This window comes from Protopterus annectens, chromosome 4.part0 (assembly GCF_019279795.1).
Source record: "Protopterus annectens isolate FY-2018-M chromosome 4.part0, PAN1.0, whole genome shotgun sequence".
Lineage (NCBI taxonomy): Eukaryota > Metazoa > Chordata > Ceratodontiformes > Protopteridae > Protopterus > Protopterus annectens.
In genome coordinates, this window is record NC_056733.1 from 564245466 (window position 1) to 564258850 (window position 13385).

Here is a 13385-nt window from a genome sequence, read left to right on the forward strand (position 1 = left end):
CTATTCGTAGTATGTACAGACATACTTGAAATCTCTCACTAGTTCCATCAGACATTCTCCAAGTGCCCCCAAGACAAGCACACCTGGTTCTTTGAATCTAACTGTTCTATTAGGGCACCATAGACTCTATCGCGTCCTACATGAGCTCAAAGATGAACTGACCCCTCACCTAAACACACTGTTTAAACTCAGCCTCTCCACAGGCTACGTGCCCACAGAGTGGTGCAGAGCAACGGTTATTCCGCTCCACAAAGGTGAAGCCACAATGGACCCCGGGAACTATCCCCCTATAAGCGCATCATCGTGGATCTCATTAACAGAGACATTGGAAACCTCCAAACACTGGACCCTACCCAGTTTGGCTTTAAGGGCAGGTCATGCCTCCTAAACCTGGTGGATGTCTTTGAGACAGTTACCAAGGCTATATGTACAAGGGAAAGGTGGTCAACACAGCTTACCTAGACCTCGCAATGGCATTCTACACCATTCTCTACTCTGGTATTATAGACAAGCTCACCAGCCTGAAAATAAACCCCAACGTTACGAGATGTGTTGCCAACTGGCTAACGGACAGAACCCACATGGTAAGAGTTGCGGGAGCTAGGTCGGACTCTAAACCGCTTACAAGTGGCATTCCCCAGGGCTCAGTCCTAGGACCCCTCATGTTCGGCATATGCTTCTCAGAGGTACAGGCAAGCACAGAAGGACTATGGCTGACCAAGTTCGCAGACTACTACAAACTAGGGGCTATAACTGACTCTCCGGCTGACACAGACATCCTCCAAAAGGGTCTCACTGAGACAGATACCTGGTGTCAAAACCATGGCCTCAAGCTAAATGCCAAAAAGTGCATAGTCATCCCCTTTGGAAAAAACAAAGTACCCACAAACTACCACATAGGTGGTAGCCCCCTAAATACAGAAGATGTAATAAGGGATCTGGGGACCCAAGTAGATAGTAACCTCTCCTTTGATAATCACATTGCCAAAGTGGTTAGAAAATCGTGTATGGCCCACACAATCACAAAAGGGTTTGCATCCAGATTGAAAGGGGTCATTGGGCCCTTCTATGCATCACTCATCAGACCCATCATAGAGTATAATTCCACATTTGGGATGTTCCTTACAAGACACCTGCAACAACTGGAAAGACCACAGAAGTTCTTCACCAAGAGGATCACTGGCCTCAAGCGGTTGCCGTATGCAGCTCGACTGAAGAAACTCCAGCTGTACTCTGTTGCATACCGCCTACTCAGAGGTGATCTCTGCCTGACATACAAGGCTATGTCCAACCCAGAATTGATGGACATGCTCCACCTAAAGAAAACCATATCCCCTCGAGCCACACGCTCCAGAGATCTAAACCTCACCAAAACAATAAATAGGACATGCAGGAGGGATAGATTCCTGTCCCAGAGACTTCCCATGCTCTGGAACAAGATTCCAATCTACATTAGGCAGAGCTCCTCACTAACCCTCTTCAGGAGAAACCTTGATGAGTGGATAGGAAACAAAGTTTACCCCAGGGATCATTTCAATGGCTCTGCTGGAGAGAGGCACAGGGAACTAATCTAAGGGGGTGGCGAAAGCCAACACATTCCGGCTAGGCTTATAAATGCCTTCGGGCAGATAGCCTAGTTACCTACCCATAAACCTATCCCTGCTTGCCTAAAGGGAAAGTAGATTTTATTCCAAGCCTTTCCTTGTATCAAGGAAAGAGGGCACATGGAGACCCATTTTGGACTTAACCATCCTAAACAGTTTCTTTCAGATTCCAAAATTCAAGATGCTACCACTTGTAATTTTTCCAGAGGGTTATTGGTTTACCTTTACTCTGAAGGATGCCTACTATCATGTTCCCATCCATCCAAATTGCAGAAAGTTTAATGTTTATGCTTTGGGATTTAATTTTCATTTCCCTGCTTTGCCCTTTGGTCTTTCTACAACTCCAGTCATTCATAGAATGTCTGGCCCCAGTGGTAACATTCTGCAGACTTCAAAGAATCCACATTTACCCTTATTTAAAAGACCTCATGATCAAGGCTACTCTATTACAAAAAAATCTTGCTGGACCTACAGCTTACATTAGGCTTGCTTCTTCACCTAAGTTTTACTCTAAATTTAAAGAAATCTACTCTACAACCTTTTCGGAATGTAGTGTGCCAAGAATTCCAGCTGGATCCTTCTTCCATAATGGCCTTTCTTCCACAAAAAATAATTCATTTTCTGACTTCTTGGTTCCTATCCCTCTCATCTGGAACTGACCTCTCCAAGAGATGTTCTGAGAGCCTTGGGGTTCCTAGCATCAACAATTCAGATGATTCCCTTTTCCAAAATCCATGGGAGAAAGACAGAGGTACCTCAAATCAGTTAAGGTGGAGCACTGCCACCCTCTGGCCTTCCCAATTCCTCTCTTGCTTTTTGTGAAAAAAAATTCCTTTGTCTTGACTGTCATCTGATTGATCTACCAGTTATTCTTTTTCTTGGCTCTGCTCTTCTTTGCTAGCTTTCCACAGATGCATCAGACCTAGATTAGTGAGCTTTTTGAATGGGAGTAAATGTCCAAGAAGTGTGGTCCAGGCAAGACTGTTACAAACACATAAATAGCAAAGAAATGAAAGCCATAATCTTAGCTGTACAGAATGTTCACCACCTCTAGTATCCAGAAACCTTGCAAGGCCTGACAGCTATAGCAGTTATATAGAATACTTACTTGAAATTGTATGGCTAGTAATTTTGTGTACATGGAAATAAAGGTATGCTCGGAATTTAAAAAAAAGTATTTATTTATACACACATGTATGCTTGTATGTGTGTGTGTGTGTGTGTGTGTGTGTGTGTGTGTGTGTGTGTGTGTGTGTATATATATATATATATATATATATATATATATATGTGTGTATATATATATATATATATATATATATATATATATATATATATATATATATATATGTATGTATGTATATATATATATATATGTATGTATATATATATATATATATATAAAGATATAAATATAAAGATATATATAGATATACACATGTATGTAAAAAATGTGTATAAATATGTATTCACCATATTGTGTGCGTGCATCTGAGTAAAAAAATATGCTTTCGCAGGAACACAAGTGGATTTTACAAGTGCTAGTGTTAACCAAAGATTTGGCCAGTGAATACTGGTAAATGTGACTTATTCTGCTAGTGCTGAGGAATTATTATGGATTAAAGTGGCTCCTGGGGGGGGGGGGGCACACGATAGATGTACCATACTGATTATAGAATAATTTCCAATCAACAGTAAATAAAATGAGGCATGAGACAGATGGCAAAGAAATGCTGGTGACATTGAAAGCAGTTAAAAGCAGACTCTCTAGGCTTAACATCTCCTGCCATCAAGCAAGTATATTGTAGAACTGCTGATATGTTGATCTTCACAGAAGTGCAGAATAGTTGCAGAAGCACTGGGTGGTAGAATAAAGAACCAAAACCTATACTGTAGTGTTGTAATTTTAGTACTTTTCAAGTCTAGTGGTTTCAGTAGTGCTCATACCTCTCAAATGTACCTTATTATGAGGAACGTATGTCATTTGGGGTCTTATAAAGTTAATGTTCCTCAAAGGTCCACATTGAAAGGCTCTGTCATGCATTCATTGTTAGGAATTTTTTTAACTGATATCAATGGTAAATAGAAAAGAATCATGTTAATTCATTAAAAGATCTTTTGTGTAAATAAAACCAGCATATTTTAATCATTGTATGATCTTCCTAGCTGAAGTTGTTAGTAAGCTTGTTAGTATTGTGTTCCACATTTTGCCCATTTGTTCCACATTATGAGGGTTAGTGTTCCTCATTTCAGAGATGGAAGGTTGAGAAGTATGGTTAGTGCTCATCCTGTCTTCTGCCTTCTCTCAACATTTTTGGAATTTAAGTGGTTTGCAAGGTGTGTGAGTACTTTGTTGTTGTACCTCAGAGTGACTAGCCTTCTTGAACACCCACAGTGATTGTTAGCACAATTTGTTCACAGCTAGGCAGCGCAGTTCTATAAAATATTTGTGAAATTACATCATTCTATCCGGTTTTCCCCCAGTAGGATGAAGTCATGTTCCTCTTATTGTTAATATTGAGCAGTAGGATGTTATAATTCTTTCTTTTGTACAAATACTGGCACCTACTGGCATTTATTTTAAACCACTGCTATGACTAACAGTTGATGCATTTCATAGTTTATAGCAACTAGCCTGCATTTCATGCTTTCCTGTAAGTTTTTCTTTCACTGTAGGATCGTGGTTGCCCGTCTTTAAAATGCAGTTCATGGGGATGGTCAGGATGTTTTCTTAATTTCGATTTCCATTCTTCAGTGGGAAAAGACTGGTGGTGTTGATTGTTAGCACAGTTAGTGTTGTAGAGCAGGCTAGAATTGTAGCGGCTTGCATCCAGAGTGGTGAGGACTTGTGACTCTGTCTAGAAAATATATGGTTATAAAGCAGGATTATCAAAATGCAGCCACAGGCTTTGTACTACCCTTATCTGGCTGCACATAGTATAGCCCCACCACTACCCATGTCTCCACACAAGAGGTTGCAAGCATTATATTATATTATATTTTTGGCAGAGCATGGCAGTTAATACAAATGTTTGCTTGTTTCCCTTACAGCTTATTTTTTTTTATCAACTCACATTTTGGTTACTTGGAGAGACCAACCTGAGTCACTTCATCTGTTTAACAAGATGTAGGTTTTAGCAAGGCTGGTGTCACAAATGGCTCTAAAGAGTCAATTGCTGTGTAGTTGCTTTTGGGGGTCATCTAGGCCTAATACACAGTGCACAGTGGCCATTTCCTGTAGAGCTGCAGAGAAAATGCCAGCATGCAGTTCATAAAAAAAATATGCAGCAGAACTGCTGAAACACTGCTACATATATACATCATTCTGGCAGCTGGTATGCAGGATGTCTTCAGCACTTTTAAAATTCAGCGATAGCTATACAGTGTGCAACAGATTCACTTCAGCTCTTTGAAACCACACATCTTATTCCCCAAAGTACAGCAGTGGAGCCAGAAACCCACTGGTCAGGTACACATCTGCTCGTAAAACAAGTACATGACACTGAAGTTGACACGCAAATAAATCAGTAACAAAAAACAGTTCTTTCAGATGGCCAAGCCCTCTTCCTGTGCCACACTGCCCTTTTACTTTATTATTTTCATTCCAGGTTACTGCAGTCTGGGGAGAAGAGCAGTCAGCAGCAAAGCTTTACAGTAAATTTCTATTTTGAATTCTGTTTGCTTGGTCTTTAGTTGCACAAGCTATTTTTTGCACACACTTTTTACAAAAGCAGTTGATCACTTGCTGCTTGTTATGCAAAGGCTGGAAGGCTTATAATGAAGTCTTGTCCAAAGTCATCAAGTATTGTAGATGGAGAGTCATTATTTACAAGCTTTAATAGTGATCACTTTTTCTTAACTGGAGCAACCTCAGATTGAGAATATGTAAGTACAGTTGGTTTTTGGTAGGCACAAGGAAGCTTACCCTCTTTCAAAAGTAATTCTCTTTAGTGGTTATACCTGTCCCGAATTCCCAGTCTCCTTGAGTACACATATATAAAACTTTCATGCTTTTTATTTAACTTTTGCCTTCTTCCCCTCCCAGATAAATTCCTTCATGTCTTTTTTAGTATGGTCCACAACTTATCCTTTGACAAAAATACATCTGAACTGAGTATAAAACTAAATGGAGTAAAAATGTTTTCACTACTTGTACCTTACTATCCATATACGTAATCAAGAGCTTCCAGATTCTCAATTTTTGTATTCTCTTTTGTGTAGTGTCTTCCCACGTATCCTTGGCTGTCATAATAGAATCCCTTTTAATATATATACACTTCAATGTTTTATTTTATGTCCCCATTAATATGCGTATTGCTGAACCAGTTAATGTATGGATACATAGTGTGATAATTATCTTCGTTTATTTTATATCATGAGAAGACGTGAAACTGTATCCAATGTTCCACAACACTGAAATATCCTTTATCTGGATTTATCAAGCACAAAATAATGCACTCAACTTATCTTTGTTCAGTTGTACAATCTGTAGTAAAAATTGAATTGCATTTTCTGTGAAAATACAGTAAAAATTAGAACATTCTTGTTACTTTGATGTTTTTTCCTCTCTCAGAGACTTAACATCGAGTCTAGTTGTTAAAGTGGGAGCACACCTTCGTCTGTGTTCATTGTTTCAGCTGAAATCTCTACTGCAGTGTATTTTGCTCTTCCAGTAAGCAACAGAGCAGCTGCAAAAGCATGCTTTCATTTTTCTAGTGTAGTATATGGAGCCCAAATCATAACCTAATTCTTCCAGTTTTTATAGGGCTTATTTTCATGAAATACTGGGTGTGATTGTCTAGTTGGAAATCATCCTCTATTAGTGATAAGGTTGAGCAAGCAGTTGCATTATTGTTTTGGGCATCCAAGGTGCACAGGCAACTCCACAGACATAGCCTACATATTTTATGTCTAAACTGCTATAAAAAGTGCACATTTGTTGTGATAAAGTTAGGTACTGCTGCAAAATTGTCATTGCATCATCAACTTTACACTTCCTTTTTGTGTCCAACAAAAGAGATGATGTAAAAGTCACCAAAGGAAGAAACTTCAGACTTTACACCCACAACTAGAACAGCCTTTTGCTACCTCAATCACGAGGACTATACCTGTGTGCAAAAAAACAAAAAGACTGCACTCAAAGCTTTAGAATTGCTGCAGAAGTAGTGCTGCTTATTATTTCTGGCATTTGACTGGAGTTTCATAGAGTAGAACTTGGGGATCTACCGTTCAGTGAAAGCACTGACAGCTGTAAATTTACAAAGGGAGTGGGGTCTGCAGAATAACACGATAAAGAAGAACAACAAGGAAGTTGTGATTTTCAGGGCAATTGGAATATGGGGGAAGAGCTGTGGTCCAGCAGAGACACCATGGCCACTGAGATAGATCTTCATGGGGCAGTTACTCTACAGTCAGCACTCATCGTTGATTTTGTGTTGTGACATCAAATCTCACTACTGCATATCCCTGGCATGTGGGAATAGGACCAAAAATTATTAGTCCCATAGATTTCTGGAGGCAGTATATTGCAACCCACCACACTGTGTAGTGGCTGTACCGCACTGTTGCATCAGGCATGGAAAAGGGATGCCTCTTCCATTAAACTACATAAGCTGCAAATGATTCTTAAACATTCCAGGCCCTCAAGTTCATCCTCAGTCTCCTTTTCAGGTTTAAACAACATTTATGCTACCTAATCGCTAATACTGTACACTGTTATGGACTTAAACTGCTACTCTTGCATAAGAATAATTAACTGAAGTCATAAATAAGGAGCTTTCATAGTTCGTGGCCTCCTTTTTAGTGGTCTGGAACATAAGTGGCAGAGGGAATGCATATTTTCGCCTAATTGTGCGATGTGTGATTATGATGTAATACACACAGTGGAATAGTGCTATTTTTCTTTTTTAATATTCATTTTTCAAAGATTCAGTTTTCGTAACTCGACAAGCAGAACTTGACTGTAAGAACAGTTTTGCTATTTATTTATACAGGACTTTATTTGTATGATTTTTAGTATTATAACCATCAGCAAAAACTAGTCCTTAGTTTTCCAAGCCAGTGTCCAGTTTGACTTAACTAAATGTTAAGTGTTGTGCAATGCAAGCTACATTTCAGAATTGATTAAATACTCCAATACAGTTTCCGGTGGTGATATCTGTCTAAGAATTTACCAGTGGTACTGTCGTCAATAAATTTTTTAATGGTTGCATTTGTTTTACTAATTTTTGTATTACCTGGAATGATGTATAGTTGTTTGCCATTTTCTGTTTATTACACTTTTTATATGGGATTTAGACATTTGTAGGTATGCATTTTGCACACTTCACTTATTTCATTTGTGCAATATTTAATACTGGCAGAATGTAATGAGTTTTAAAAATAAGATTACATACATTAAGACTTCAAAGTGTTTAATGTGCTTGATAAATGGTTGCCATCTCCATTTCATTGCATATTTATTTTTTCTCTTTTGCTGTCTTGGAGATAGAAATCTGTAAGTATACAGCTTGTATATTTAGCAGTTTTATAAATCATGTTATTCATTTGTAAATGATTGAACATCTTAGCCGAATGTAATGAATTTTATTAAACAAATTGCATATTTGTGAAGTCTTAAAAGCATTTTGTGGGGTGATTGAACTTCTGCATGAAGCAGTAGTAAGACCGAAGTCTTCTGTTAGGTCTTCTGTATAGTTCTTGAGTAAGATTACTTGAAATGGCCTTTGCTGCTGCTGCATGCGGTCTGCTTATCTTGCAAGCATTAAGCGCAAAGTAGGAGATTTTAATGGATTTGTTCAAACAAAGACTTTATTGTACTTTCCTTTTCATTTTCTTTAATATTCAGAATCTTTTTTTCTGTCCATTTTTAAATGTAGTTAAAGTTCATATTAAAATACGTGAAATGGTATTTTAATTTGTTGACCAGGTTGGTGCACTGCTCTGTAGAAACTTTTCAGCCATGACCCAGGTGCAAGTGTACAGTTTCTGAGATACAGAAGGAATAACTGCTATTCATTTACAGAGATGAGTAATTCAGATGCAGAAGGTATAAAAATGATTTTCCAGTAAATAAACCCACTTGTTCTTCCATATCATGCAATAAGTCAGTCCACATCTTTTTCAATGTCCTACAGTACAATAAAGATTCATAACATTGTGTAGTTCAGACCTGCTTGCTTTCTCATGTATGATTCATTATATGTAGCTCAAAGCATTTCACTTTACTTTCTGTAGCAAAGCAATACTAAAGCAATACTAGTGTATCTGAGTCACAAAGTATAAAAACTGAGGCTGAAGGACACTAGGGACTACAGGATAAAGCTCATTAACAGATCATAATTTGTGTCTGTAAGAGCAGGAATTGAGTTTGGTAAGTGTGTGTGTGTGTGTGTGTGTGTGTTACAGAACATGTATAAGTGAATAGGTAAGTGTTTCCACAAGTATAATCAGGTGTTAGGAGATTGGTGCTGTGTTAGTTTGTGTGCATGTCTAAATGTGTGAGTGAGTGGAGGGGTGGTGCTGTGCCAAAACAATGCCTAGGTTGCCAGTGTAAACAGCACTACCATCGCAGTGCCAGTGGTAAAAAAAAAAAAAGCCATTCCAGGACATGCAGATGAACCAATACCGAAGTGTTCCTCATTGACCTCACTTTAAACTGACCTACCTCCATGAGGTAATTTATATAAGAGGTAGCAATTCTTCTGAATCCCAGAGTATGAACAGGAAAAGAAACATCATTCATTTTATTTGGATTCTACTCTAGCTTTCTCCAGCAGTTCTGAATGATCCTGTAAAGTGGCTGTGAAGTTCAGGATAAGGCTTATTTCATGTCTTGTACTAAGTACTCTTCATACACTTAAAATTAGCAACCAGAAGTTTGTACCATAGCAGAAGTTGTGAAACTGCCGGTCTGTAGTCTGTGCAATTTGAATAACAAAATCCACATTGCTCAGACTTGCAATAAATATAAAGTAAATCAAATTTCTAGTGTGAAAGATACTTTACAGAATACTGTGCTACAGAACATCAAAAGCAGCAGGTCACAGCAAAACAAATGGACTATTGGTTATGCTCTAGGATCGTTGACTGTTGTAGCGGCACAGGCACAATCAGAACTGTACTGGATGAATTACAGAACAATCTGTGCAAGATGATTTTTGTACTTTTAAATGGCAATGAACAGTCACAACTTCAGGAGGTTGGTGGTAACCATATCTCCAGTAAGCTTTAGCAGCTTCCACCCTGTGTGTAGATGCTGACATGCCCAGTACGGGGTACCTTGCTTCCCTGATTGCTTATGTCCCCAGTGACCTGTCCTTCCTGCATATGATGTATGTATGCTGAAGACTGTGCCCTTGCTCTGTGTAGGGGATCCAGTGGCCACATTTTTTTCTGGGGCATTTGGTGGACGTGTCATACAGTGCCAATGGCTGAAGTATCTAATAAGTACTTTGCACCTATATGTAGTCTATTATGAAAACATGATATCAAATGAGCTAGTCACAGCAGTGCAAATAAATTACACCCTTATTTTTGACTTCTACAGTTCAACCCAGTGTAATGAAAGCTAAATGTACTGGTATTATAGGTCTGGCCATCAGTAGAACACTTGTATGGTTGATTAGAGATGAGCTTTTAATACCACTGGATTGTATTACCATTGCCTTTGCAGTGTGGGTTGTGGCTGATAATCTCAGAATCAGCTCATTTCTTCACTTAAATTACAATAGAAAATGCATAAAGGCGTTTTACTGCTTCCTGAGTGCATGAGTGTACATGCAAGCATTTATGTGGTAATACATTAGAAATGTATATGCTCACATACACACACTTGTGTGTGTATGTAATGTGTTTACAGGCATGTATGCAAACACACATAAACAGTCATACTAAATATGTTCTGCCTCAGGTGACCTGTACGTTGGCTCCTATACAAAAGCTGCAGCTTGGCTGTTGCAGTTGCGTGGGACGTCCCACGTAGGCCCATAAACCAGGGACCTTAAATGTGATGTCTGCACGCACAGACCCCAGAACTTTTCAGCCGCAGATGACCTTCACATCATGTGCTTCGCTCCTTCACCACAAGACATCTAAAAGCCAAGTACCCTGGTGGGGTTTTTTCTTCTTTGACCTCTAGCTAAAGCTTGGTTTGTTGTAGTAAACTTTAGCCGATCTCAGCAAAAAAGGGCAAATGCCAATCCGGGTGCCATATACCCCATAAAGATGTGCACGACTACTGCGTTTTTTGCCTAGGCCGAGAGCACGATCCCACTGCTTGCTCTGTCTGCAAATCCTTCATTCCTAAGACCATACACAGCTGTCTGGCTGCACTTAATCTTTACCTAGAAAACCAACGACTTAAAAAATTAGCACTTAGGATGGATCCCATTTTGAAAGTCCCGACTGAACCTCTGTGAAAGAAGGCCAAGATTGCTAGGCCTTCTTCCACTGCCTCTCTGCTTTCGGACGCCCCGCCAGCTACCAATTTAGGAGTTGAGTGACATAAGATAAATCCGTTGAATTTGATGGCGACCTTCGAGGAAGCTGCTTCGCAATTGACAACAAGCATGTCCTCGGCGCTAACCCAGACATTGGCTACCGCCGAGGTGGAGGGGGAACCAGACACAGCCGGACCTCCAACCAGGATACCTCCTCCTGACATAACTACCCTTAACCAGGCATCCGATTGCAGGCTTACGCCTAAGACTACCCCAGTTAAAACGAAACAGAAAACCAAACATCTGGCTACACCCACCGAAGGCCTACCTGACTGGCAGTCCTTCACCTCATCTTTGATGCAGGCCTTTATGGCCCTTAGGCCCTCAGCCTCTTCTCAATCTACTCTTCCTCTCCTCAGCCCTAATCCTGCTTCTGTCTCCTCTCTTCCACCACCTACTTCACAAGACAGGGAAGAAGAGTAAGAGACCTATTATTCATCTTGTGATGAATCAATATCTTACACCTCCCTAATAGCCTCTCCTCAAGAGTATTATTCCCCAGATGTAGAATCCATTGAAGGGGACTCCCCTCCATTTGATATCACCTTTGGTGAGACCATAACCAAAATGAAGGAATACTTCAAATGGGACGCCTCTCAAATGTCTGATACTCAGAAAGGTATTTTGAACTATTACAAGTGGACGCTTCCTCCCCTTCTCCCATTCCGCCTGTCATCCCTGCCTATTTAGATGCTTTTCCTCAGCATCTAAGACACCAGATTCTCCGCCATCTGCCCCTAAGAGGCCAGATCACTTGTACAAGGTGAATGATGACTAGAAATTTCTAGTCAAACCACCCCTGGCAGATCCTGCTGTGATTGCCATTTCACCAGATAATTCAGAGTGATTTTGTCTGCCTCTCTCTTTCCTATATACAAGGATAGCAAAACAATAGATAGAATTGGAAAGAAGGTTTACACCTCTTCCACATTGCCCTTCGCAGTCATCAGCTATCAAACCCATGTGACCAAATATGCTCTGCACCTGGTCTCTCAAGCCTCCACTCTGCTGGCTGCTACTCCAGACTGCCCCAATAATTCTGACATCTCTTCCAAACCATCTCTGGCTGCCCAAGTAGCCAGACACTCCATTAGATGTAGTTATGATGCTGCAGAGGCTTCTGCATGATCTGCAGCATTTGCCACTGTACTTAGGAGATATTCCTGGCTACATCTGCAACACTTAGCAGAAGACTTCAAGTCTAAAATCTTAGATGCCCCTCTGGACCCTAACTTCTTGTTTGGAAAACAGTCAGCAGACCTATTCAAAAATCTTCAAGAAAGGAGTAAGGGATTGCAAGACATGAAGCATCTTCTGGTGTCTCCTATTCCCAAATATTACAGGAATTACCCTGCCAAAGCCACCTTTGTCAAAAGAAATCCTGCCCCAGCTGGACCTACCTCTTCCAGACACAGAAGAGGGGCCAGAAGACAAACCCCTTCCAGGCCAGCTGTTTCTCAGCCCCCCTCTAGACAGCCCTTTCAAGATAGAGGAGGCCCCATTCTCGACCTTTCCTTCTTAAACCTTTTCTTAAAGGTTCCCACCTTCAGAATGTTGTCCCTACAAAATTTACTCCCTCTTATACCAGCCCAGGCTTTCATGGCCACACTCAACGTGAAAGAAGCCTATCTGCACATACCCATTCAACCTTCCCACAGGAAATTCTTGCGCTTTTCTGGACCCTCCTGTCACTTCCAGTTTACTCCATTGTCCTTTGATTTGTCCACTGCTCCCAGAGTGTTCACAAAATGCCTGGCAGCTGCCATAGCCTATTGCAGAACACAAGGGATTCAGATTTACCCCTACCTGGACGACATCCTGATCCTAGCAGACTGCAAGGAAACCCTGTTAATCCATCTAGAGTTCACCATGTGCTTACTCCAAAGACTGGGGTTCACCCTCAACTTCCCAAAATCCTCCTTGACCCCAGAACTAGACAAAACATTTCTGGGTTGCAGGATCAAGACAGGCATAATGAAAGCCTTTCTTCCACAGGATAAGGTCAGCTACCTGTCCTCCCACTTCAAAGCCCTTCTGCAGACCCAGCAGGTAACTGCAAGGCAATTCCTATGAACCCTGGGCTTAATGGCAGTGACTATTTCTGTGCTACCACCAGCCAGAATGCACATGCGAAAGCTACAGTGCCATTTAAAAAAATGTATGGTCACAGCACCAACATCCTCTAGAGCAAGAAATCACCCACTTGCCCTGCCTACAGTCAGAGTTAAAATGGTGGATTCAGCAAATTCATCTGAACCCGGGCTTTCCGCTGCAGTTACCC

General features: G+C 40.5%; 1 protein-coding gene across 7 annotated transcripts in view; it reads left to right on the forward strand.

The window, feature by feature from the left end:
* GIT2 (GIT ArfGAP 2) overlaps positions 1-13385 on the forward strand; it is a 1410467-nt gene that overhangs the window by 447038 nt on the left and 950044 nt on the right. For 4 of the 7 annotated variants that reach the window (XM_044068490.1, XM_044068492.1, XM_044068495.1 and 1 more), the window contains exon 9: positions 8095-8100. The exons of the other annotated variants lie outside the window; for them this stretch is intronic. In XM_044068490.1, the coding sequence (XP_043924425.1) occupies positions 8095-8100 (6 nt within the window). The remainder of the gene's footprint in view (positions 1-8094; positions 8101-13385) is intronic. 7 annotated transcript variants of the gene reach the window in all.